At 50.3% G+C, this 26,713-nt stretch overlaps 1 protein-coding gene across 9 annotated transcripts in view; it reads right to left on the bottom strand.

Moving 5' to 3' along the window:
• Positions 1-2,157: 2,157 nt before the first annotated feature.
• The window catches only part of AMBRA1 (autophagy and beclin 1 regulator 1), a 218,057-nt gene continuing 193,501 nt past the window's right edge, over positions 2,158-26,713 (bottom strand). For all 9 annotated transcript variants that reach the window (XM_050757527.1, XM_050757529.1, XM_050757530.1 and 6 more), the window contains 4 exons: positions 23,664-23,803; positions 16,060-16,152; positions 14,260-14,453; positions 2,158-3,714 (listed from right to left, as the gene is read on the bottom strand). In XM_050757527.1, the coding sequence (XP_050613484.1) occupies positions 3,221-3,714; positions 14,260-14,453; positions 16,060-16,152; positions 23,664-23,803 (921 nt within the window). In that variant the 3' untranslated portion in view covers positions 2,158-3,220. The remainder of the gene's footprint in view (positions 3,715-14,259; positions 14,454-16,059; positions 16,153-23,663; positions 23,804-26,713) is intronic.

Below are 26,713 nucleotides of genomic sequence, written 5' to 3'. Positions count from 1 at the left end.
AACAAACAAACAAAAAACCCAAAAAACAAATTTGGACCACTTCATCCCTAGGGGCCTTGCCATACCCTTTTCTCCAAAGCAACATAACAAGTCAGGGTTCCACTGTTTCTCCTACACCTTGTCTTCCTTCTGTAGAAATGACAGTGGCTGAGGTGTGTGCTCTGGAATCATACGCTACCTGGTTCAAACCCTCTGCCAGTTGTGTGCTCTGGGGGTAACAGCAGTAATGACCTCAGAGAGTTTTTGTGAGGATTGAGAGAAAGAACGCACATTGACTCCTGACACGTGGTTTACATTAAACAAATTAACAAGACCCACTATCAGACCAAGGAATTATTCCTCCTACGGGTGGTGGGGAGAGGATGTGGGGCAGTGGGCTCCTTTCTCCTTCCATCCTTCAATGTTTAGCTCAAATCCCACTTTTTTTTTTTTTTTTTTTTAAGAGATAGGGTCGGCGGGGCGCGGTGGCTCATGCCTGTAATCCCAGCACTGTGGGAGGCCAAGGTGGGCAGATCACCTGAGGTCGGGAGTTTGAGACCAGCCTGACCAACAGAGAAACCCTGTCTCTACTAAAAATACAAAATTAGACTCGTGTGGTGGCACATGCCTGTAATCCCAGCTACTACAGAGGCTGGGGCAGGAGAATCACTTGAACCCGGGAGGTGGAGGTTGCGGTGAGCCAAGATTGCGCCATTGCACTCCAGTCTGGGTAACAAGAGCGAAACTCCATCCCAAAAAAAAAAAAAATGGAGTCTCACTTTGTTGCCCAGGCTGGACTTGGACTCGTGGGCTCAAGTGGTCCTCCTGCCTCAGCCTCCAAAGTACTTAGGGACTACAGGTGTCTAAATCCCACCTCTGAAAGGAAGCCTGCCCTAACCATCTGTGTGCTCTCTGGGCTTGAATGATTCCAGAGTACAGAACTAGAAGTAACTTTGAGGTTGTGTAGTACAAGCCCTGCATCCTAACAAGGGAAAGTGAAGCCCAGAAAAGGCAAATGGCTTGCCCAAAGTCACACAGCTAAGTGATGTGTCTTTCAGTCCAGAGTCCACTGTTATACATAATTTTCTAGAAAATGAGAGTCTTCCTAAATCTTGCCATGATTTTGTATTTCTTGCTTGCCAACTTATCTTTTGGTTTTGTCTCTGTTGGAGCAGAACCTGGAATTCTGCGTGCCCCATGGCATCAGGGACAGATTTGGGCGCACAAAACAAACAAACAAACAAAAACCTCAAAAGTACGTGCTACTGGCAAAAAGCCCTGGTACTGCTTGGATTTTCCATTATAGCTCTTGAAGACTTGGGGCAAATATCCTTTTCCCACTTGAGACGGAGTTGCGCTCTGTTGCCCAGGCTGGAGTGCAGTGGCACGATCTTGACTCACCACAACCTCTTCCTCCCAGGTTCAAGTGATTCTTGTGCCTCAGCCTCCCCAGTAGCTAGGATTACAGGCGCGAGCCACCACGCCCGGCTAATTTTTTTGTCTTTTTAGTAGAGACGGGTTTTCACCGTGTTGGCCAGGCTGGTCTCAAACTCCTGACCTCAAGTGATCCACCCGTCTTGGCCTCCCAAAGTGCTGGGATTACAGGTGTAAGCCACCACGCCTGGCCAGCTGGAAGCTTTCAAGCAGTCAAAACCCAAGAATAGAGCAGGCCTTTTGGCCACTGTAGGGAAGACACAGTTAAGGAAGACCTTAACAGCTAGCAACTGGCACTTTGCCTGCAGATAGGACCAAGCCCCACTGCCTGCCTGGCAGGCTGGACACCTGCTGTGCATGATTTCCCAGGACTGGGGGGGATCCAGCTTTCTGGCCAGTTACATCGCTTCAGGCCTGTAGTCCTGGGTGGGAAGCTATTAGGATGAACAGCCTTCTGTCATTCCTTCCTACATACTCACCCGGCCACTGGAAGGTGGCCCCAGTCTGTAGCAGGCCCCAGGGAAGCAGGAAGTTGTGGCATACAGAGAAGTGGTATGAAGCAGAGGTGGCAGCCCTCACCTGACCAGTTCTGGCGAAGGGGTCAAATGGGTCCACGGCACCCCGCTAGGAGAGCACCAGAAACGGAGCCGGGGGAGCGTGGGCCTGGCCCAGTTCAATGCCCCTCACTTCCCAATCCCCACCCCTCCCCCCATCCTCCGTGGAAATAAGAGAGAGGAGCCTGGCGAGGGGCATGTCATCATTTTAATGATGTGATCTTTGGTGTTTCCCTCGTTAGCTGTAGACTATCCCCTCTCCTCCCACCACAATGTTTCTATGATGAGTTACAAACAGAAAGGAAATCACATTTTCATACTAAAAACAAAATGATCAGAGCCTTGATTTCTCCACTAGAAACTACACGTACAGTTAAGAGTCCACATGCAACACCTTAAATCACAGACTGAGACCTCACATTCTGACCTGGAGTCTCCTCCCCTTCCCCAGCCTTGGGCTAGCTTTGGCCGAGGCTCAGGTAATACTGACACCCACAGACGCTGCTCTGAGGGCCTTGGGGGGAGGAGGAGACTGGTGGACAAGCCCTGGGGGCCGGCCAGCCTACACCCCCCACTCCTGAGTGAGGACCTGCCCACTGTCCCTTGACCCCATCCTGTATCAGGCAAGCAGGCTGCCCCCTTACCCCACAGTAGTCCCCCATTAGTAAATGCTGAAGTCCCTGTCCTCAGGAATCTGGGAGCCTGGCCCGACCCCTGTTGGTTTCAGTGGGGTAAGACGATGAAGAGAGGCTGAGGCTCTGGAAGGCTCAGAGTTGGAGGTGGTTTCTGAGGGCCAGGCCATTCCTCCTGTTTCTGGGCTCCTGGTGGCTCTGCCCACCCAACAGGTGGACAGGGCAAAGCTGCCTTGAGGGCCTCTGTCCAGGATGATTGGCCCAGATCTGGAAGACTGATCACTCTCTGGAGGCTCCCTGTCCAGGGCTGAGTCCCCTGAGCCCATGTTACTAGGAGAAAGTGGGGTGTCTGGCAGAGATACCCACTCGCTCCTCCATTCACATTAAGCCCACAGTGTGGCTCTCCTGGGCTCCATGTCCTCGAAGGTTCTAGTTCCCCGAGGCAGGCCTTGCCCATTCGACTGTCTCGTGCCCACTGACTGACCTCCTCTCCACCCCGACCCTCCTCCTCCTGTTCCCTGATGCAGCCAGCAGCTCTTCCGCATGTCCAGGTCCCAGTCAGCTGTGAGGTCCGGTTTCTGCTTGGCGGTTCGAGGGGAGGCACCAGTGCAATGTTTGTCTCTACCTGTTCCGTGGTTCTCCCCTAGGGCCAGCAGAGTGCCCCCTGCTGCTGCCACCATCCGGAAGGTGGTTGTTGTTGGTCAAGTCGCAGTGGAGGGTTGGTCCCTCAGCGCTGGGAAGGGAAACAGGAACAGGGACAGGGGAGGAGGAGGGTAAGGGCGGTGGGGTTGGCTCCTGCCCAGGGGTACCAGGCTGGTCCCAGGAAGCTGTCCGGGGGCTTAGGCCTCGCTCTGCCAGTTGCCCGGGCTCTGGGAGCAGTCCCCGAGAGGTGGAGGGCTGGGGTGAGGAGGTGCGGGCGGCACCAGGTTCAGTGCCCGTCTGAGAGCTGCGGTGAATGCGGTGGCTGACGATGATGTTGTTGCCGAAGCCGCCCATGGAGGCCATGGTGGTGCTCTGCTCCCGCTGCACCACGGCTGTCATGCCGCCCTCTGCCATCAGCCTCTGGATCCTGCTGAGTGCATCTTCTCCACTGGCACCATACTCTGATCCCTCACCTGGCAGGTACAAAGCAGAAGAGAGAGTGAATTGGCTGCTGGTCTGGGCCTCTGAGGCAGGTGGGCAGCCACTGGTAGCAGCTGGGGGATTCTTGGCTAAACGCAGGATAGAGAAAGACTCCCTCCATCACTGTGAAAACCAGTCCGAGTCTTGAAAGCTAGACAAATCCTCCAAAATGATCACAATCCATACTTCTGTTTTCCTGGTGGGGAAACTGAGGCCTAGAATGGCCAGTTAAGAGGCAGCACTGGCCTAGAAGGCAGCAGGTTGGCCTCAATGAGCTCTCTCAGTACCAGTGGCAGCTTAGCGTGCAAGGAGGCAGGTTCAGACAGCTGGCTTTGTCTGCCTGCTCCTTGCTGTAGAAACTCAGCAGACCTAGGGCTGGGCTGGGGTATGCCACCCTTTCTCTGGAAAGAGAGTAAGTACCCTATGGGTGTGGCCGAAAGGGAAACAGTCTGCTCTGCTTCATTACAACGCTGTCTTCCTTCAGCATAGTTCTGTGTTACCTCCTCAAAGCCCCTGAGGAGGCTGAGAGCTTTTATTTTTATATTGATTGATTGATTGATGGAGTCTCACTCTGTTGCCCAGGCTGGAGTGCAGTGGTACTATCTCTGCTCACTGCAAGCTCCACCTCCTGGGTGCATGCCATTCTCCTGCCTCACCTTCCCAAGTAACTACAGGTGCCCGCCACCATGCCGGGCTAATTTTTACATTTTTAGTAGAGACGGGGTTTCACCATGTTAACCAGGATGGTCTCAATCTCCTGACCTCGTGATCCTCCTGCCTCAGCCTCCCAAAGTGTTGGGATTACAGGCGTGACCCACCGCGCTTGGCCCATTTTATTTTTTTTGAGATAGAGTCTTGCTCTGTCGCCCAGGCTGGAGTGCAGTGGCGTGATCTTGGCTCACTGCAACCTCCGCCTCCTGGGTTCAAGCAATTCTTCTGCCTCAGCCTCCCGAGTAGCTGGGATTACAGGCATGCACTGCCATACCTGGCTAAATTTTGTATTTTCAGTAGACGGCATTTCGCCATGTTGGCCAGGCTGGTTTGGAACTCCTGACCTCAGGTGATCCACCTTCCTCGGCCTCCCAAAGTGCTAGGATTATAGGCGTGAGCCACTGCGCCCGGCCATATTTATTTATTTTTTTTAAATGGAGTTTTGTTCTTGTCGCCCAGGCTGGAGTGCAATGATGTGATCTCAGCTCACTGCAACCTCCACCTCCCAGGTTCAAGCCGTTCTTCTGCCTCAGCCTCCGAGTAGCTGGGATTACAGGTGCCTGCCACCACGCCCAGCTAATTTTTGTAGTTTTAGTAGCGACGGGTTTCGCCATGTTAGCCAAGCCAGTCTCAAACTCCTGACCTCAGGTAATCAGCCCGCCTCAGCCTCCCAAAGGGTTGGGATTACAGGAGTGAGCCACTGCACCCAGCCTTTATTTGTTTTTTGAGATGGAGTTTTGCTCTTGTCACTCAGGCTGGAGTGCAGTGGCACAATCTTGGCTGACTGCAACCTCCGCCTCCCAGGTTCAAGCGATTCTCCTGCTTCAGCCTCCTGAGTAGCTGGGATTACAGGCTCCCACCACATCTGGCTAATTTTTTGTATTTTTAGTAGAGACAGGGTTCCACCATGTTGGCCAGGCTGCTCTCAACCTCCTGACTTCAGGCAATCTGCCCACCTAGGCCTCCCAAAGTGTTGGGATTACAGGCATGAGCCACTGTGCCTGGTCAGAAGCTGAGAGTTTTAACTGTTCCCTGGAAGGGCTGTTTCCTTCTCTTCTTTCCCTTTACCCCCTAGTCTTCACAAGCTATTCCCCAGTTACTGTTCTCCTGGGGCTCAATGCCTGATGCCATATTTCCCTGGAGAGAGTCAACTGACCAGCACAGGCCCCAGGCTTCAAAATGCAGGTCTGGGGAGGGAAAGCAGGATCTGTCCACCACCCCTCTCCAGAAAGGCCCGAGCATTCACTTGTGTGGGAACAGAAAAGACTTTGACTCAAATCTCAGCTCTGTCACTTGCTTGCTGGGTGACCTTGAAAAAATCCCTAAAAAATCCCTACCGTCTACCTTGCACAGCGCTAGAGAGAGAAAAGGAGCTAACACACAGCCCAGGCACTTGGTCAAAGTGCCTGTTGTGATTAACTTGGGGTCTGCAGCAGTGGAGCTCTGTCCCTGTGTGACCTCCCTTCCAGCCTTTTGCTCAGCTCTTGGTAGGGTGAGAACCAGGCTAAGACCATGGGCAACTATGATCAAGGCTCCCAGGCTGTAAGAGATGACTCCACTGAACTGCTGATTTGTCTCCATCAGCTACTGTTTGGGATTTTGCAGTTTTGGGGGTTTTGATGGTGAGTTTTCTTTCCTTTTGGGGTACTTGCTACCAGCTATTTTTATGAGACTTTCTTTGCTCCCCTAACCCCATCCATTCCCTTCTCTCTGCCTGCCTCATTAGAGTTAGATTTCCAGGCCAGCTGGTTTCACAGCTTGGTGGCATCTAAGGCCCAAAGAGATCGCTCACCCTTCTTATTAGTACTTGGCAGCCTCATGCTTCTGGTTCTTTCTACAGGGTTTTTTTTTTTGAAACCAGGTCTCGCTATGTCACCTAAACTGGAGTGCAACGGTACAAACACCGCTCACTGCAGCTTAAGCCTATCTGGTGCAAGCGATCCACCCACCTCAGCCTCCTGAGTAGCTGGGAGTACAGGCATGCACCACCACACCTGGCTAATTTTTTGTACTTTTTATAGAGCCAGGGTTTTTCCATGTTGCCCAGGCTGCTCTTGAACTCCTGGGCTCAAGCAATCCTCCTGCCTTGGCCTCCCAAAGTACTGGGATTACATGGGTGAGTCACTGCGCCCAGCCCCAGTCTTAGACGATCTTCCTCAGCATTATGTCCTCTGTTGCTTTTCTGGAGATCCCCCGATAAAGCGCTGCCCTCCATCCCTCAAGGTGGCTGCCCTTACCCACTTCCTCCTGGGATGCCTGGCTCTAGCTCCCAGGGCAGAAGGAGAGAAAACCTGAAGGGCTCTCAGAGTACTGGGTCAACCCCGTCTTCAGGGTTTAAAGCCTTCTAACAGTGGGGCAGAGAGGGTAAAGAGAAAAAGGTCAACCTACGGACTTGGTGCCCACAGAGATTCTACCCTGGGAGTAAAGGGCTGCCTAGGGAGGCGGGGCCCTCCCCATGCCCATTGTAGCCCCATTGCTTTCTAAGAACTCTGTGCACTGAAGCCCTCACAGCATGGTTTGGGGCGTGCCATGGCTGGCCTGAGGCCTGCTGGCACTGGAGTGCACTGTGCCGGGCGCTGTGCCTGGTGAACTCTCAGCTCTTTTCTTTTCTTTTTGAGACAGAGTCTCGCTCTGTCGCCCAGACTGGAATGCAGTGGCGTGATCTCAGTTCACTGCAACCTCCACTTCCCAGGTTCAAGCAATTCTCCTGCCTCCTGAGTAGCTGGGACTACAGGCATGTGCCACCATATCCGGCTAATTTTTGTATTTTTAGTAGAGACAGTGTTTCACCATGCCAGCCAGGCTAGTATCAAACTCCTGACCTTGTGATCCACCCACCTGGACCCCAAAGTGCTGGGATTACAGGCGTGAGCTACCACGCCCAGCTCAGCTCTTTTCAGGTAGATTACCAGGGGCAAAATAGGTTGCCTTGGGGCCCTATGGGTGCTGCTGCAGCCAAGCCCCCAGAGAGCCCCGGATGGGCTTTCCCAGGCTCTGGGGAGGCCCTGCTGCTGGCACTCAAGTCTGAGCCCACTGCTTGCTTGCCTGTGGCTCCAGGTCTGGCCACCCCTCTCTATGGCTGTGACTGTGTCCTAACTGGGCTTCTTGCTACCAGTCTCCTCCCTTTCCATCTAGTCTCCACACTGTTACCATGACCATCCTAATTCAGCTCTGATGAATTAAGCTCTTGTTAAGTCTGTACCCTGTTTAAAACCCAGAAGCTACAAAAGCCCTCACAGTAGTCAAAACTCCTTGGCTTGACATTTGAGGGCTCTCTGACCAGGCCCTTATCACGCTGCAGACCTTCCTGCCCTGACCCCACATTCCTGCAGGTACCCGGCAGCCCTGCTCCCTGGCTACACAGATGGGCATACGCTGTGCACACTGTGCCATGCTCTTGTCCCGTCTCCTCTGCCACCCAGTTCTCTCTGGTCCCCCAGCTGGAAGGGGCTGCTCCTTCTCTGGGGCCTCAAAGTGCTTGACACCTCCCCATGGCTGTGGCATCTTTCTTCTGGCCTATAAGTTCCTGAAGGTCTTGGACTCAGTTGTATTCACTTTTGAGTCAAGTCTAACACGTGGGTTTACACAGGGCGTGTATTTGTCAAATACGTGTATGGATGAATAAAAGGGCTTCCAGGCTCCTCACAGGGGCTCCAGACTTAAGGATGCTTGGAAAACTGGTCTTGTAACTGCCCCATTGCAGGAGAAGCATTTATTTTATTTTGTTTTTTCGAGATGGAGCCTCGCTCTGTTGCCCAGGCTGGAGTGCGGTGGCGAGATCTCGGCTCACTACAACCTCCACCTCCCAGGTTCAAGCAATTCTCCTGCCTCAGCCTCCCAAGTAGCTGGGATTACAGGCATGCACCACCACGCCTTGCTAATTTTTTTTGTATTTTTAGTAGAGATGGGGTTTCACCATGTTGGCCAGGCTGGTCTCAAACTCCTGACCTTGTGATCCGCCTGCCTCAGCCTCCCAAAGTGCTGGGATTACAGGTATGAGCCACTGGAGAAGCATTTATATGTCTAGTTCTCTCTGGACTTGCTCTCTGAGGGAAGAGACACAACGGATTCATCTCAATGTAATTCCCTCCACAGTGCCCTTGAATTCATGGTGCCTAACACAATACCAGACACAAAGTAAGTGCTCAAAAAAGAATGAATGGAAGATTTAAAAATGTACAAACAAATGGCTCCCCCAGGGCTGGATGTGGACAACTTCAGCCTACAGAACTATGAGCTGTGCTTCCCTCCTGGGAACTCTAAGCCAAGGCTAAGAGCAACTGAGGGCAGCTGGTACATTCTTCAAGAGAAAAAACACCAGGGCTAGAGGGAAATGGCAGTCACAGTCAGGGATCCAGGCACAGTGGCAGACAGGGAGTTAATTCTGCGGTCTTCTTCTCTGTAGCAAAAGCATCTGTTTTTGTCTTTGAAAATAGGAAATTGATTTAGAGTTCACATGAGGTCTCTTCCTTGGCAAGTCCTAAGGTGCACTCTAGAAGCAGAGGCCAGGGTAGAATCAACAAGTTCCCACCATGCCCTGCAACCATATTTAATTCTAGAGGTTTCATTGCCAGAAGAGAAGAGGGAACTGAGGCTCAGAGAGTCATAGGAGGACTGCCCTTCCTGACCTCTGGGAGTACTGGTCTTCCAGCCCCTCCCTCTTCACATTTGCTTTTTTCTGGCCCAGGGCCCAGGCTACTGCTGCTGGTCTACCTACCATCTTCACCAGACAAAACAGAGGCTCAGATGACCTTTGCTACGGGTCAGAGGCACAGCCATGGTGCTCTCCAAATAGTGGGGCACAGCCATGCTCGGAGGCAGGGCCCTGCCTCAGCTCAGCTCAACTCATTCATTCCATGCTTGCCCCGAATGCCCACTGCAAGCTAGGGAGGCACTGTATCAGTGCTGGAAGCCAATGGTGAGTCCAGGAAATGCTTCCCTCCCTTTTCGAGCTACCCTCTTGGCCAGGAGGGTAGGAAAGCTTGCTGTAGGGTCAAATTCTGGGAGAAATCAAACTCTTATTAAAGTCGAACATGCAAAAAAGCTGACGTGTGCAAATACCCCTGTGGAGCACTCCTCCTGGGAGGTCTGGAAAGAGCTGAATGGATTTCAAAGAAATTTTTGTAGAACAAGAAAATTAGAAGTAGCCTAGGAGCCCTTTGGTGCTGACAGAAAAAGGCCAAGGGGAGTGGGTAGGGGCAGGCCACAGAACAGCAATTACTACAAGCAGAGCAGGCTTCCCACATTAATAAATCTGGGTGACTGAGTGCGGCGGCACACACCTAGAATCCCAGCACTTTGGGAGGCCGAGGCGGGAGGATCGCTGGAGCCCAGGAGTTTGAGACCAGCCTGGGCAACATGGTGAAACCCTGTCTCTACAACAAACAAACAAAACAAAATTAGCCAGGTGTGGTGGCATGTGCCAGGAGGCTGAGGTGGGGAGGATCCCTTGAGCCCAGGAGGTCGAGGCTGCAGTGAGCTGTGTTTGTGTCACTGTACTCCAGCCTGGATGGAAGAGTGAGATCTTGTCTCAAAAAATAAATAAAAACAAAATAAATAAATCTTGGTGCCTGTAGTAGGTGTGAGTGCAGGTGGGATCTCCCTTCTAGCCCAGCCCAGAACAGCTGAACTCCCTGACCAGAGGGTTTCGTTATCCATGTTCTTGCAGCTCTGGTTTTGTCAATACAAAACCTGCCAGCGGCTTCTGCATGGTGAAATCTGGGCCCAAAGAGAGCCCTGATTCCTGGGCTCCCCTGAAGAGTCTGACAGCAGAATAGTGGTATGAGTGCCTCAGAGCAAGGTTCCTTGCCCTAGGAGGGACAAGGCTGGACACTGACACCCATCCATCAAGTGTTCATATCCTCTGACCCACACCTCCCCTGCCCTGACTGATTTCTGAAAGGGGTATGGTGTGTGGAACAGCTGAGGGTGCAGAGTCTAGGCAGAGCATGCAGGGACGCAGGCAGGCAGAAGCAGCCAGCTGCCCGGTCTCACTCTGCCTGCTGTTCCCGCTGACCAGAGCCTCAGCTTAGCTGGGGCCATCCTCTACCACCCACTCTACTTTACAGGAGGAGGGGATAGTGGGGCAAGGAACCAGGTCCTGCCTCCTAAAACCAGGGAAAAGAGCTCCTTCCCTCTGCGCCACCCTCTGCCCCATCCCCCAAAAAGAATGAAAGGAACTTATAATTGACTAAAAGCCAGAAATGGGCGCATGCTAACCAAGAAAACAGCAGAGAATTCTCTGGGAGGTGAAACACCAGCAGACATACTTCTGAAGGTGGCAGCTCCTGCTCCCAGAGCCCCAGCACGTCATCTTCAGCCCCAGTATCCTGCCCTCCCCACTCATCCAGCCTCAGTTCTCCACATGCACCAGACATGCCATGAACACAAATTAGTGGTCCTTTATGCAGTAACATGTCTTTGAACTTGGTGCCATTGCATGTGCTGAGACATGTCTCCAGGAACGTTTCCCCACCACCCTACTTCACCTGACTCCTACTCATGCTTGAAGACTAGGCTCAGGGTCACCTCCTCCAGGAGTCTCCCCTAAGCCTCATAGGCTGGGCACAGCCCCTCCTCCTCTGTGCTCCGGAGGTCCTCATCACATCAAAACAATGATCAGTTTAGGCGTCCATCTCCCTCTCTAGGCTGCGAGCTCCCCATGGAAGGACAGAGAGGCCTATTTGTCTTCACAGCCCAAGTGGCTGATACATAGTAAAAGCTCAGTGAAATCAAATCAGAAGGGGCTGCCTAGCTGGGCGCAGTGCTTCATGCCTGTAATTCCAGCACTTTGGGAGGCCAAGAAGGGAGGCTTGCTTGAAGCTAGGAGTTCAAGACCAGCCAGGGCAACACGGTGAGACCCTGTCTCTAAAAAAAAAAAAAAAAGATTAAAAAAAAAAATAGCCGGGCATGGTGGCGCACACCTGTAGTCCCAGCTAGTCAGTAGGCTGAGGCAGGAAGATCGCTTGAGCCTACGAGTTCAGGACTGCAGTGAGCCAAGATGGTGCCACTGTACTCCAGCCTGAGCAACAGAGTGAGACTATCTTTCTTTCTTTATTCATATTTGAGACAGGGTCTTGCTCTGTCTCCAGGCTGGAGTGCAGTGGCACATCACAGCTCACTGCAGTTGCCACCTTCCAGGCTCAAGCAACCTTTCTGCCTCAAGCCTCCAGAGTAGCTGGGACTACAGATGTGTGCCACCATGCTCAGCTAATGTTTCGTATATTTAGTAGAGACAGGGTTTTGCTGTGTTGCCCAGGCTGGTCTTGAACTCCAGGACTCAAGGGATCCTCCTGCCTTGGCCTCTGGGAGTAGTGCTGGGACTACAGGTGTGAGCTACCGTGCCCAACTGAAGTTCTGTCTTTATTTATTTTATTTTTATTATTATTTTTGAGACAGAGTCTTGCTTTGTTGCCCAGGCTGGGTTGCAGTGGTGTGATCTTGGCTCACTGCAACCTCTGCCTCCCAGGTTCAAGTGATTCTCCTGCCTCGGCCACCTCAGTAGCTGGGATTACAGGTGTCCACCACCATGCCTGACTAATTTTTGTATTTTTAGTAGACACAGGGTTTCACCATGTTGGCCAGCTGGTCTTGAACTCCTGATCTCAAGTGATCTGCCCATCTCAGCCTCCCAAAGTGCTAGGATTACAGGCGTGAGCCACCACACCCTGCTGAGACTCTGTCTTTAAATTAAAAAAAAAAAAAAAAAAGGCCTGGGTGTGGTGGCTCACACCTGTAACTCCAGCACTTTGGGAGACCAAGGTGGGAGGATCTCTTGATCCCAGGAGTTCAAGGGCATGGGCAACACAGTGAGACCCCATCCCAAAAACAAAACAAAACAAACAACACTCTCTTCCATTGACTGCTATTTGTATATACATATATACATACTACAAACATATATAAGGGGCTGGCCGGGTGCGGTGGCTCACGCCTGTAAGCCCAGCACTTTGGGAGGCTGAGGTAGGCGTATCACTTGAGGTCAGGAGTTCCAGACCAGCCTGGCCAACATGGCGAAACCCCGTTTCCACTAAAAAATACAAAAATTAGTTGGGAGTGATGGCGGGCACCTGTAATCCCAGCTACTCGGGAGGCTGAGGCTGAGAGAAGCACTTGAACCTGGGGGGCAGAAGTTGCAGTAAGCTGAGATTGCACCACTGCACTCTCAAAAAATAAAAAAAGAGGCCAGGCACGGTGGCTCAGGCCTTTAATCCCAGCACTCTGGGAGGCCTAGGCGGGCAGATCACAAGGTCAGGAGTTCGAGACCAGCCCGGACAACATGGTGAAACCCTGTCTCTACTAAAAATACAGAAATTAGCCGGGCATGGTGGCACATGCCTGTAATCCCAGCTACTTGGGAGGCTGAGGCAGGAGAATTGCTTGAACTTGGGAAGCAGAGGTTGCAGTGAGCTGAGATCGCAGAGGCTGCAGTGAGCCGAGATCACGCCATTGTACTCCAGCTTAGGTGACATAGTTCGACTCTGTCTCAAGAAAAATATAAATAAATAAAAATAAAAAGAAGGGGCTGCCAGTATGGCCCCCCTCTCCAAACCTCTCCCGCTGTCAGGGTTTACTGGGAGCTCTGAGAGGTCTGCCTCCTACTGAGAGAGAGGGCTGGCCTGCTGGCTCCATTGGAGAAGCCTGTGCTGGTTCCCTCTTGCCTGGCCCTCAGACTTCCTGGAATAGGCCTAATGGACTCCGGAGCAGCTCAAAGTCCACAGAAACCTGCAAAAAGGGCCTGAAGATGGCAGAAGGAGCCTTCCACCAACTCCTCCTAGAGGCTCACAGCCAAGGTTGGCTGCTTCAGCCAGCACCACCTAAAGGTCATGGCCCCAGCGAGGGGCGTCCACCTAGCACAGATGCATGAGGTGGGCTGTGCTACAGACCAAAGAGGGACTTCACTTTGAAAATTCTCAGTTCATGGCATCGAGAGCGACCATGCAAGACCCTGGTTCATGGCATCAAGAGTGACCATGCAAGACCCTGAGGGGCACTGTGGTGTAGAAAGCCGTTCCCTGGGGTGACAGGTATGTTTGTTATTCTTTGCCTGACATGCACCATGGCTTTTCCTCCCATGGTCTCTTCTGGGCAAATGGCTCAACACAGACTTAGAAAATGTGTCTGTTTGGAGGCTGCTTTGTTTGGAGCTACGACCAGCAAGGGGGCTGGGGGTAGGGGGTGAGGACAGCAACTGAGTGAGAACAGCCTGTTTAACACAGCTGCTGACGGACTCCTAAGTGGCTCGAGCTCTGCTGCTGGGAAGTGCTAATTGGTTTTTAAAAGTGTGAGGCTGGCACAGACAGTCAGGGCCGAGTGTGGCAGAGCCACACCTGAAATAGGTGAGAGGAAGGGGCTGATGTTATGCCAGGCTGCAGTCAAAATGGCAATGAGCCCCAGGTGTGACAGGAGTGTGAGAGGTCCTCCCATGGGGCAGTCCCAAATCTGCCATACTGGTAGGGGGACGACAAGCTAGGCTGTGGTTTGGCCCCAGAAGCTAAGGCCTGGGGTGCACTTCTCTGGAATGGCAGCTTGCAGGAACGAGTCTCCCTTTAGCCCTTTCAATCCAGGCTTTCTGTGCTCTCTCTTTGGAAAAAGAGCCTGGGTCCTCACACTTTAGAGGAGAGGGAGTCAGCATACTTGGTGGGAGCTGAGGCGAGCTGCAAGAGTGACCCAGCTCAGGGAAACCATGTCACTGTTGAGGAGGCTCTTAATGCCACCAGGTGGGCATCACCCAGACATGGGAGGGGGTATGCATCCTGAGTGGGAAGTGGCACTCACACGGTCTTAGGGTCCCTCTCCCACCCACTCCAGCACCACATGGCTCCTACCTTCACCAGGACCTGAGGCGGCTGTCCCTGGCTCCGGCACCTCCCTCTCAGTCTGTGTTTCGGCATTCTGCAGCTGAAGGGCCAGAGTCTGGGTGCCCTGAGATGTCACTGAGGTGGTAGGGTTCCGGGGCTGCAGCCCAATGGCATTCATCAGCCCCATGTCTCTGTCTGTCCTCCATGTGGCTCTGCTGGTTCTAGGGAGAGAAAGACAGACTGAAGTCAGGTGGGGCTTGGGACAGCGCCCCGCACAGCACTCTGCTGGCTCTGTGCCAATCCTCAGGGCAGTGTGGGCCAGGCCCTGCTGGCTAAGAGAAGCCCTGCTGGCTAAGAGAAGCCCTGTGCTCCTGCAACTGCCTCTTGATGGTGGTTAACTTGTCTGTGTCCATTCTCTCCCAAGGTTAGTCTATACCCTGGGACAATGAAAGGCCACAGAAACATCCAGTCTTGTGCAACCCTGGCTCAGTCATGCCCTTCAACAACAGGCCCCTGCCAGGGAGTGGGGAGGAGCTGTAGAGATGGCTGATACGAAAAGACACTAATGAAATTCAGGAGGCCAGCAGCTGAGATCATGGGATAAAGAGTGAGCACTGGAAGAAGGTCCTTTCTCTCTTTAGTTTTACCTTCCTTCCAACTGTATGCTCGTAAGATTCCACTTTGAATTCTTGAATTTCCAAGTGAACTGAGAGCTCCACTTTGGAGGGAAAGAACTGGAACTCTTTTTTTTTTTTTTGGTGAGACAGTCTCACCCTGTCACCCAGGTTGGAGTGCAGTGGCACAATCTCAGCTCACTGCAACCTCCGCCTCCCGGGTTCAGGCGACTCTCCTGCCTCAGCCTCCTGAGTAGCTGGGATTATAGGCACACAAAACCATGCTCGGCTAATTTTTTGTATTTTTAGTAGAGAGGGATTTCACCATGTTGGCCAGGATGGTCTCGATCTCCTGACCTCGTGATCTGCCCGCCTCAGCCTCCCAAAGTGCTGGGATTGATTACAGGCGTGAGCTACCGCGCCCATCCACGACTGGAACTCCTGAACAGGCTGCTCTGGGATCCTCCTTCCAGGGCCTTCTGAAAACAGACCCTTGCAGGTAGGGAGCACAGGCTGTCCTACAAGGAAGGTTCCAGCCAATGCTAGCATCCACCTTCCTTGGGCATGTCCCAGGCACTGCCTTGGAACAGCTGGAGCTGGCAGTAGAGGCAGCCCAGGGCTTTTGAGACTATCACCAGACACTCATATTTCTAGCTGCTTCTGGGACTATTCCTCCAGCTATGCTCAGCAATTCCTAGGGGAAGTAGCAATTGCTTTGGGTTTATCAACAACCCAGCACTTTGTTCCAGTCTTCATTAGCGAATTAAGTGATGAAAGGATCAGTACCAGATTTCTAATGGGTGCCTCAAGAGGATTTGTCCCTGGGCTACAGCCCTGGGCAGCTTGGTCCCTGAGGTCCTAGTCATCTGGAAGAGCCTGGGCCATGGAGCAGACTTCATGGGGCGGCATCCTTCTTCAGGCCCTATCTTCTCTCCTCACCCCAAGTGTGCCCAGGCACCATGGCCAGGATGGGAGAGGGTGAGGGGGTGGTTCTACAGCAAGACTCTGAGAGCAGAGCTTTTGTTCTCTTTCTTAGCCATACAACACTTTTCTCAAATGAAGCTGTACACAAAAGATCAAGGAGGCGCTGCTTTGGTTGAGGAGGGACCCAGAGCCCTAGAGGATGCTGAAGGCACTGCTTAAGAGCTCATCAAAAGCAGGAGGAAGGGACGGGCCTCCAGCCAGCTGCTCCCTGCCTACTTCCCAAACATACCCAGGCCGCTCGCTGCTCCTGCTGTTGGAATGGACAGTGAAGACCGTCTCGTTCAGCTGGTCCCAGTAGTACTCAACACCAGAGTTTAAGGCCCTAAAAATCGGTTGGGAAGGGTGTAGAAGAAGGTGAAAGGCATTAGAGAGGGAAGGATAAGAGCTCCTAAAACTCCTGGCTTTGTGGACTGTGGCTGCCCATCCTTTCTCTCTCCTGGGGCTGAGCTGAGACCAAGACCAGAGCTGCGGCTTCATCAGGATTCTCAGTGCTGGGGCAATTCAGACAAATCTCTAATAGCCTAAATGCCTGGAATGGTGGGTTTAGCTTCTCCTTTCCCCCTGACTAGCCTAACTGGCTCCTCCTTGGAGCTGAGAGACAGCTAAAAAATAGCAACAACAGATACAGGCAGTGGGTCCTGAGTATTCTTCAGACACAGAGAAAGGAACTAAGATGGCAAATGTGAGGCCCACTGGAGAGATATAGTGCTATGGACAGCCCTGCCCAACGGGCATGCCTAGTCTTGAAAAGCAGAGACCTTGGCTGGGCGCTGGTGGCTCACACCTATAATCCCAGCACTTTGGGAGGCCGAGGCGGGCAGATCATGAGGTCAAGAGATCAAGACCATCCTGGCCAACACTGTGAAACTCCATCTCTACTAAAAATACAAAAATTAGCTGGGCGTGGTGGCACATGCCTATAGTATCAGCTACTCAGGAGGCTGAGGCAGGAGAATCGCTTGAACCGGGAGACAGAGGTTGCAGTGAGCTGAGATTGTGCCACTGTACTCCAGCCTGGGCGACAATGTGAGACTCTGTCTCAAAAAAAAAAAAAAAAAAAAAAAACAGAGGCCTCAGGAACAAAGACAGTGCAGGCTCTCGCCCCTGGGGTAGCCTGAGCTATTTAACCTAGAGGCCTAGATCACCCTCCTTTAACAACAGAACTTACCTCCATAAAGAGCAAACATCCCCAACTGAGTGGATTATAGGATGCTGGGAGGTGCTTCCTTCCTAAACATGGGTGTTGGCTAAGACAGAGACCAGGTAGGGCCTAGATGATGAGGGACTGTATTCTAGGAGGTCCCAGGAGGCTGTACTGCCTCAGGTAAAAGGCAACAAAACCAGACACTGAGCCTCCAAATCTGCCTTTTTTTCTGAGATGGAGTCTCACTCTGATGCCCAGGCTGGAGTGCAGTGGCGTGATCTCAGCTCATTGCAACCTCTGCCTCCTGGATTCAAGCGATTCTCCTACCTCAGCCTCCCAAGCAGCTGAGATTACAGGTGTGTGCCACTACGCCCCGCTAATTTTTATATTTTTAGTAGAGATGGGGTTTCACCATGTTGGCCAGGCTGGTGTCGAACTCCTGACCTCAAGTGATCTGCCCACCTTGGCCTCCCAAAGTGCTAGGATTACAGGCATGAGCAACTATGCCCAGCCCAAATTGGTCTTTTTAAAATTTTTTCAATTTTTAAAAAATTTTTTCAGATGGGGTCTCACTATGTTGCCCAGGCTTGTCTTGAACTCCTGGGCTCAAATGATCTTCCCACCTCGGCCTCCCAAAGTGCTGGGATTATAGGCGTGAGCCACCACGCCCGGCCCAAATCTGTCTTTAGTGGGTAACTATGATTAGGCTTCACCTGCGAGAATACTACTTGCTTCTTTGAAGGGAAAGAGCCACAGCCAAACAAAAGTACTCTTCTTTTCACTGCCCTGTAGTAAACCTCTCCCAAGCTCTAGGGGCCTGTCAGGCTGTGGAGTTGGTGTAATTCCAAAGGCCACCTCTTTAAAAAGCAGTACAGTTGTCTGTTGGTATCTTTGGGGAATTGGTTCCAAGACCCCCTGTGGATACCAAAATCTATGGATGCTCAAGTCCCTACTACACAACCTATCCATATCCTTTTGTACACTTAAAATCATCTCTAGATTACTTGCACTAATACAATGTAAATTATGCAGATAGTTACTATACTGTATTGTTTATTTGTATTCTTTTTGTTTTTGAGACAGGGTCTCACTTTGTTGCCCAGTCTGAAGTGCAGTGGTGTTGCACTATACTGAAGTATAGTGGCTCACTATAGCCCTAACTTCCCTGGGCTCAGGTGATTCTCCTACCTCAGCCTCCCAAGTAGCTGGTATTACAGGCGTGCCTCACCACGACTGGCTAATTTTTTATTTTATTTTTTGTTTTGTAGAGACAGGGTTTCACCATGTTGCCCAGGCTGGTCTCAAATTTCTGGGCTAAAAAATCTGCCTACCTCAGCCTCCCAAAGTACTGGGATTATAGGTGTGAGCCACCGTTCCCAGCCTAATTGTACTGTTAATTTTCACTTTTTTTTTTTCCAAAAATATTTTTGATTTATGGTTTGTTGAATCCATGAATGTGGAACCTGCAGTTACCAAGGGCCAACTGTTTATCCTTCCTCTTCTAAACAGCCATTTTTGTGGGGTTTGGGGATTGTCTGAGAACCAGATGGGCATTGGAGGGCAAAGGTGAGAAAAGGCTACCTTACATTACGGAAGAGGTAAATGGCCAGAAGTAACAGAAGAGGCCTCCAAAAACAAACTCATCACTGTTTTTGGTGAGCAAATCCTGTCTGTATTAGATACTATGCGAAGCTGGCTGCCAGGAAGACTGATTTACAAACTTGTCAAGATATACTGACAGGTTGCAATACCACATGGGTCCCCACCAAATCCCTCTTCTGGAATTCTTGCTACTCAGGGCTGGTTAGTGACAACAAACTGTTCACATCAGACCTACAACAAACCACGTACTTCCTGACCCGGAACGTTCCTTCCCATCTCAGAAAAGAGGCCACAAGAAGGCCTGCTGTCTGAGCTGAGACTGTCAGCATAATGCTGGTGGCCAAAAGGTCCCCTTGAATGCTTTCCATCCAGGCAGCAGCACGGAGCATCCTCGGCTCAGGGCTGTGACCTTGGCTATTGATTAAAGAGGTCCACTGCCAACAGAACAGGGGCCATACTTCCTGTCTCAGATGTGTTGCTCTACTATGCCTCCCCATCCCAATCCTTTCTGCTCCCCACACACAGGTCTAATTCTAAGCCAGGATTTGCTTTACTTTCTGTGGTCAGAGAGCTGGACTACAATAGCTCACGGATTTGGTTTCAATTCTAGGCACTGTACCAAGGATAGAGTTGGAGACGCCCTCTCTGGCTACTGAAACTCTTAGCTTGCTTTTTTTTTTTTTTCTAAGATGGAGTTTCACTCTTGTTGCCCAGGCTGGAGTGCAATGGTGTGATCTTGGCTCACCGCAACCTCTGCCTCCCGAGTTCGAGCGATTCTCCTGCCTCAGCCTCCGGAGTAGCTGGGATTACAGGCATCCGCCACCATGCCTGGCTAATTTTTGTATTTTTAGTAGAGATGGGGTTTCACCGTGTTGGCCAGGCTGATCTCGAACTCCTGACCTCAGGTGATCTGCCCACCTCGGCCTCCCAAAACGCCAGGATTACAGGCGTAAGCCACTGTGCCCAGCCTGAAACTCTTAGCTTTCAATACCCACTGTCACTGACTGACTGTGAGCTAAAGAATGATCCCAACATGTCCTGTTGTCTTCTTGGGTCTCAGTGAGGGTGAATGAGTCACTGTTTGCTCTGGGTTCTTCCTGGGAGCTAGACAAACACACGAAGGGAGGAGGAAGGCCGGGAAGTCCAATCAGGGCCAGCCTTTCCAGTGCGCTTCCACCTCACACCTGGCTTCCTCCACAGCATCTGAAAGCTGTGCTTCTGGGCCTGGCTCAACCACTTCCTCATGCTGAGACCTTCCAGGGCTCCCTGAATAGACCTGAGCTCTCTCAGTGGTCACGATGCTCTCTCCACAGAACTTGTGGCTCCGAACTTCCCAACTTCTAGGGACCATTCCCTTCAATAACATTCTTCTTTCATCTATCAGTGACATGGCTGCAGAGGATCAGACTAAAGATGCCTGGTGTCTCTGCAGCGCGGGAAAGAGCCACACCTGGCTCTTAGAGCCTTGCCTGAAAGATGTGGTTTCCACAGCAATTTTGGCTCCCTTTTGATTCGGAGGCATGCTTTCCCCTCCCTGGGTGATGATACTTGACTCTAATTACCATGATTACAGAAGGGACAGAGCTGGGGCCTTGTCAGGAGCCCCATAGTTGGCCAACAGACCAGATGCCCCATAGTCTCAGCCCACCTCTCTTCCGCCCTGAGTTCCCTGCTTCTGTCCTTTAAGCTGACTCTGAGAAGCAGTGGACCTTCTGCCAGCACCTCCCCCTGCCCCATTTGTAGGGCTCGTTTATGAGGCCGGAAGTAAGCAAGCACCCCCTCATATCAACCTGGCACTTCACACCCCCCATGGTTATCAGTGGGGGTGCTGGCTGGCTGGCAGGCAGCCAGAGGCACAGCAGCAGCTTGGACAGAGTGCGGGTAGGGGAGCAGAGGAGGAGGGAGCGCCTCACTGCTAGGAAGGGCGGGGTGACTGCGTTATCAGCCCCTGGGATGGCTTTGTAGAGGGGCTGACTGGCCAGTTGTTTGTCTTCTTGCCTGTCCTAAGAATTCCTTCTTTTGGAGAGACGAGGATTTTTGAAGGCCTTAGTCTACTGCCAAGTGGGGTTTTAGTACCACCAAGAGATGCCCAAGGAACTTGTTCCTCTGTCTTTGTGCTTGGAGAGAGTGCTAAGGCAAAGACAATGGAGGAGAAATCAAGAGCAGTATTGAGAGCACAAAATGGGGTGCAGCTGCCTGTGCCTGGGACAAAGGCAGACAGCCACCTGTTTCAGAGGGAGGGCTGCAATCTTGGCCCAGCTGGCTGGCTGGATCCTGTGCCCTTGGGAATGGGTGTGCCAGGGAGCTGTATCACCCAGGGATAGGCAGCTGCCTATGAGAAACACAAGAACCCTGAGCTCCTACTTCCCTATTTGTTCTCCTCATTTGAGATGGGAGACGACTCATCAGTAGACTGCTCGAAAGACGTGAACGTGCTCACTGATCCCCTCATTCCCCTGTATCCATGCTGACCTGCTGAAATGTCTCAACACGATCTAAAGCTGCATTCTTTACCTGAGGTCTTAAAGAGTTACAAAAGTATGCGTGTGTTCTTGTGGCATATTTTTCTGTGGAAGACAGTACATTGCTTGCGTCAGAATTTTAAAGGGGTTTTTGAGTGAAAAGGGCTCTAGATAGGAAAGGGAGGAATTCTAGTTCTGTCATCAATCTGTTAGGAGGCCTCAGAGGAGTTTTAACTTCCCTAGGTGTCTATTGCTCACACACAGTCTTCCTTGCCTAAGCTTGGAAGAACTTCAGTCATGTCCATATCCAGTTTATACGGTACCCTTACATTTTGGGCCCTAAGGCTTGAGGCATTTGCCAACCTGACCCAAGAAGTCAGGACAAACAGTACCCCAAAAAAATGGGCTAAACTAGTTTTCTCTTAGTTCAACACAACTTGGTCTGTGACGGGACACTGTTCAATGTGTCCAATGCTAATGCCATGTTACTCAGGGAAGAGGCTTGAGTTCCTGGTGGGTAAGAGAGTTCCCCAGGCACCCCAAGATGGCTTAGGTCAGCTGAGACTCCGGGATGCTGGAGACAACACATGGGGAGAAAAGAGAAAACAGAAGCCAAAGTCAGCTTTGTGTTTGGCTGAGGTGACTATGACTGACACAAAGTAGGTAGGCTGGGGTTTCAGACATAAAAACCTCTGTGAGGCCACAACAAACTGGGTGTAGATTATTTTTGCAAGGGAGAGGACCAGAAATTTGGCTGGGACAAAAGTTAGTGGTGGAAGCCATAGACAAAACAACACTCCTGAGGAAAGAGGTCTCGGAGAAACAGGGAAAGACAGACTTGTAACTGAGATGTAAGTAAGAGTAGAATCATAGTCCAGAATTCTGTGCCAGTTTTGGAAAAGATGCTTATTAGATTCCTCTTATGAACTGTTAAGAAAAGAGGTAAGACAATCAGTGTCACGTGCTTTGGGGAAAAGGAATATTTCAGGACAGATCCTGGGACTACGGACAGGCCAGAGAAAGGGCAGAAACTGAGAGACCCAAGAAGACAATGAAAATGCTCTCTGGACGCTTTGGACATGGTGAAAGATGTTCTCTGGAGCAAGTGGCTTGCAACACAAACATTCTTGCAGCTCCAAGCGCAGCCTGACCAGGCTAGGCTTAGACAGTAGTCTGTCTTTGGGAGGGGCTCAAAAAATTCAAAATGGAATGCAAGAGCTGCCCTAAGAACCAGGTTTCCTTTCTCTTGGGCCACTGAGCTAACTCAGCCGATAAAGACCCAATCAGCAGTTCCCTACTAGGCCACAGAAGCTGACCCAAGTACATCCTTTAGGAGAAACTATCAAGGGTCCCATCAAAAGGCAACACGGACACTTCCCACTTCTGATAACCAGAGACCCTGCTGGAACTGTCACACCACACTCTGTGATCTGCAGAACACTCTGGGAAAAGACTCTGCACTAGGTAGAGGTTAACATGAGGACAGCCTGGAGGCAGAAGTGGCATTTAGTCGACTGGAACCTTGCAGCGTCCCACACAGCAATCAGCCTGATCTGCAGTGAAGCAGAGCTTCACACTCTCCACCTGGCTGGGGCTGGAAACTGATGACAGACCCGGCTGACTCCCAGGGTCTCTAGTGAATGAATGCCTGGAGAAACCCTGACCTCCATAAAGCCAGAGGAAGGGGAAGGGGTGTCATCAGGACTTCAGACACAAATCCCCTCCTACTCCCTACTTCAAGACCAGATAATAATTGCTTTGACTATAAATTGAGCTTTTCTTTTCTTTTTCTTTCTTTCTTTTTTTTTTTTGAGACGGAATCTCACTTTGTCGCTAGGTTGGAGTGCAATGGCATGATCTCGGCTCACTGCAACCTCTGCCTCCCAGGTTCAAGCGATTCCCCTGCCTCAGCCTCCCGAGTTGGGACTTACAGGCACATGCCACCACGCCCGGCTAACTTTGTATTTTAGTAGAGGCGGGGTTTTACCATGTTGACCAGATGGTCTCAATCTCCTGAGCTCGTGATGTGCCTGCCTCAGCCTATCAAAGTGCTGGGATTACAGGCGTGAGCCACCGTGCCCAGCCCCAAATTGAGCTTTTCAATCTGCTTTCACTAGTATAAGCTAGACTTCCAAGCAGAAAGGAAAACAGGCAAGACAGAATCCGGCTATTAGAGATCAGTGGCTTAACCATTTAGGGTTTCAACAATACCTATTTCCAATTCTTTTTAAGTTAGAGTCTATGGCATTTACTCAAATCCAAGACCAACTGTTGAATTTTTCTAATAGGGTTTAAAAAAGAATCTTTGATATCTATGCTTTTGACTGCAGAGAAACTTTAGTATCACTAGGAAACCAGAGAACAAGGGAAAACAAAGACAAAAAACTACTCCCTTTAGATTCAAGAAAACACGATCACTAAATCAGTCTCTGGATGAAATGTGAAATGGGGAGCTAATCCTACCAGCCCCTGTGGGAAGAGGGCCCTTTAAGGAGTGGCGCTGAGAATGAGGCAGGCTCTAGATGGATTGACATTTCCTATCTAAAAGACCCCAGTTGGTGAATACTGATTACCCCAGTCCTCAGGCCCAATGATCCCTCAACTCCCACACTTTAAGCCACTTACTCTGGTCGGCAGATCACCAGGTCTCCTTTGTTAGTACCATAGGCCAGGCCAAGCCCTGGCTCAGGCAGCCAACGGGCAGAGTTGATACTGACATGTCTCCGCTGGTCGGCAGGCATTGGGTAAAGGACGTTGAAAACTCTCTAGGTAGAGGAAAAGAGGGAAAAAAGAGAATGGCAGGAGAAACAATTTGTTACCAAGAATAACAAAATCCAGGGAGAAACAAATTACAGGGAGGAAAGGAGGTGGTGAGGCTGGGAACAGGAAGCCTCTTTTTTTTTTTTTCTATATATATATTTTTTTATTATTATACTTTAAGTTCTAGGGTACATGTGCACAATGTGCAGGTTTGTTACATATGTATACATGTGCCATGTTGGTGTGCTGCACCTATTAACTCGTCATTTACATTAGGTATATCTCCTAATGCTATCGCTTCCCCATCCCCCTACCCCACGACAGGCCCCAGTGTGTGATGTTCCCCTTCCTGTGTCCAAGTGATCTCATTGTTCAATTCCCACCTATGAGTGAGAACATGCGGTGTTTGGTTTTCGAACAGGATGACTCTTAACTCATGCCTGAGAACTTGGGGCAGCAGGAGAGATGGGATTCTCTCATTTGTGGGGAGAGCTAGGTCTCTTTTAAGAAATACTAGGGGACTCTATGGCTCTAATAATGCGTTCTCCTTCGAGCCTTCTAGCTAACTTTGTTGCTTTTAAATTAACTCCCTGGAAAACCCCATAGAGCCCACCATACCAGGATGGACTGCCCATAACTTTCCTCTGACCAGGCCAACCAGTGAGCATCAGCCTTGGCTGGTAGTCCTGTTACCATGGAAATCACAGTGCTCTCACAGCAATGGGGAATTGGAGGTGATAGGGGGGCGGGAGGGAGTGATAACATCAGAGAACATTCTTAATTCATCTAATTAAAAGCAATGTTAAAACTGTTATTGTTAAGGATTCCTAAAAGGTGCATTAAGATGGAGGGAGTGCAGCAGAGGGGAATCGTGAACATTCAGGCACACAACTTGTTTCTAGCTTATATAAATCACCGTTAAATTGATTGTTTCTCTTTTTCCAAGCTAATATTTTCTGAGCGGCATATTTTCTGAGAACGTAGGGTTTGGGCTGAAGGTAAAATATGGCCTCACAGTCTCTTTGGCCACTCTCTGGCATGTTTTAGAAGCAACGTAATCAGAGATAGGGGCAGGTCAGTGGAAGAATAAAAGATATGCGCTTTAGAGTTAATAAGACTTGGGTTTGAGTCCTGATGCCACTGCAAAACAAAATCTCTAGATCTCAACTTAGAACAAACACATACATTCAAATAATTTGGGAGATTAGAAGAGATGATGTATAAAATGCCTGCCATGGTGCAAGCTCCTAAATAGTAACTGCTATTATTGTAACCAGGAACCTGCATCTGAGTCTTCACAAACGGTCATCAGGGCCTATGAAAACGACAGGAAGCTGAAACTCTATAAATTGGAATTTATTTCCCTTCTTGCTTCCCCAGCTTTTAATCTATCAAATATGAACTCATTTCATCTGCCTTTACCTGCCCCTAGGGTTGACAGAAGGGGAAAAAAGAGAAAACAAATGAGCATGTGGTTTAGACAGTAATATTCATAAAATGAAATTAGAGTGGTACAATAATAATTATTTTTCTGGCTATCCTGATGAGGGATGAAGGTGGAAAGGGAGGAAGGCAGGGAGGGATGAGTCAGAACTAAGGGTCCACTCCATCTATGCAAACCAAGTGATAAGCAGCCCTGGATCTGCGAACACATGCTCACGTGCCTTGGGTGCCTATCTGAAAGGCCTTGGACAGGACAGCCTCCAGAAAGGAGAAGACAGCAGCACGTGTCCTCAATTTACTGAACCCACACACACATAGAATCTTGTTATTAGTAATTTTCCAGGTGTTGTGGTACTGAGAAACGTGCCCAGGTAGCTGATGGTTCTCTTCCAGAATGGCCTAGCTATGGTCCTGAGGTCAAATGGGCCTTTTACAGACATGGAATTGGTTCCAGTTTGAGGCACAGCACTGACTGCCCTGTGGCAGCTGCATTAGGAACCTCCTACACCCTTCCTGTAGGACTCAACTCCAAATGTAAGGAATTCATTAGGGCTCCTTAAATCTTTGCTCTAACTGAGGAGACTATTAAAAAAGAACCCAATGATGTTAATGAATTTCTCTGGTAGTCATCTGGAGTGTGGCTGCTTGGCCTTTGGATCATCTCCTCCTGGCTGGCAGGAGTCTCAAACAAATTCATGGCTGCTATTCTCCACTCAGCCTCACTGGTTGAATGGGCACGGAGATGGTAATACCACTCTTTCACCTTTGCCCCTAATCAATGTTTTGCCTCTAAATCAATCAATGAAGTGTGGTGCCTTTATTCTTTCTTATGGAGATCTTCACCTTCTCAGAAGATAACCAATAGTTTCTGTCCAACCTATAGACTTTGTGGTTAAATAGAACTTGCCATTTAACTTTTAACACTAAAAGGACAATGTGGGTGTGATTAGACAATTGTGGCTGGGATCACTTAATCTGTTTAGTTTTCCTTCTCCAAAGGTCAGATGGTGTGAGCAGAGCACACCCAGAGTTAAGGAGGGATGAGAGTTAACTTCAATGGGTGCATGAGGGGAGCACCTTGGTTTTGAGCCTGTGGTAGCTCTACATGGGCCTCACAACCAAGTCTCCCCTAAAACTACAATAATTTATAATTGTAGGGAATGGCGAAAAAGGGCCAGAGAAAGTAGCCTTACAAGGAGGAGAATAAGAAGACTTTAGTAATCAGATGCTTAAGTTGCTGTGCTGGGTTTTTTAAATGGGGGTCTGAAACAGAAGAATAAAAGACCTCTTTCCTAGAAACGTTCCAGACCAGGAAGTAACAAACAAGCCTCTCATATGTCACAAATTTACCTTTTATCATTTACTGCTGCAGAGGGATTAACAAGCAAATATTATCTATTTGCTTCTTAGTATAGGAACTTCCTTTGGGGACAAAACCCTCACGACACCAATATGACAGATGAACCCAGCTT

Source organism: Macaca thibetana, chromosome 14 (genome assembly GCF_024542745.1).
Source record: "Macaca thibetana thibetana isolate TM-01 chromosome 14, ASM2454274v1, whole genome shotgun sequence".
Classification (NCBI taxonomy): domain Eukaryota; kingdom Metazoa; phylum Chordata; class Mammalia; order Primates; family Cercopithecidae; genus Macaca; species Macaca thibetana.
The sequence above is the reverse complement of the archived record's forward strand: the minus strand, read 5'-3'. Positions and strand labels throughout refer to the sequence as shown.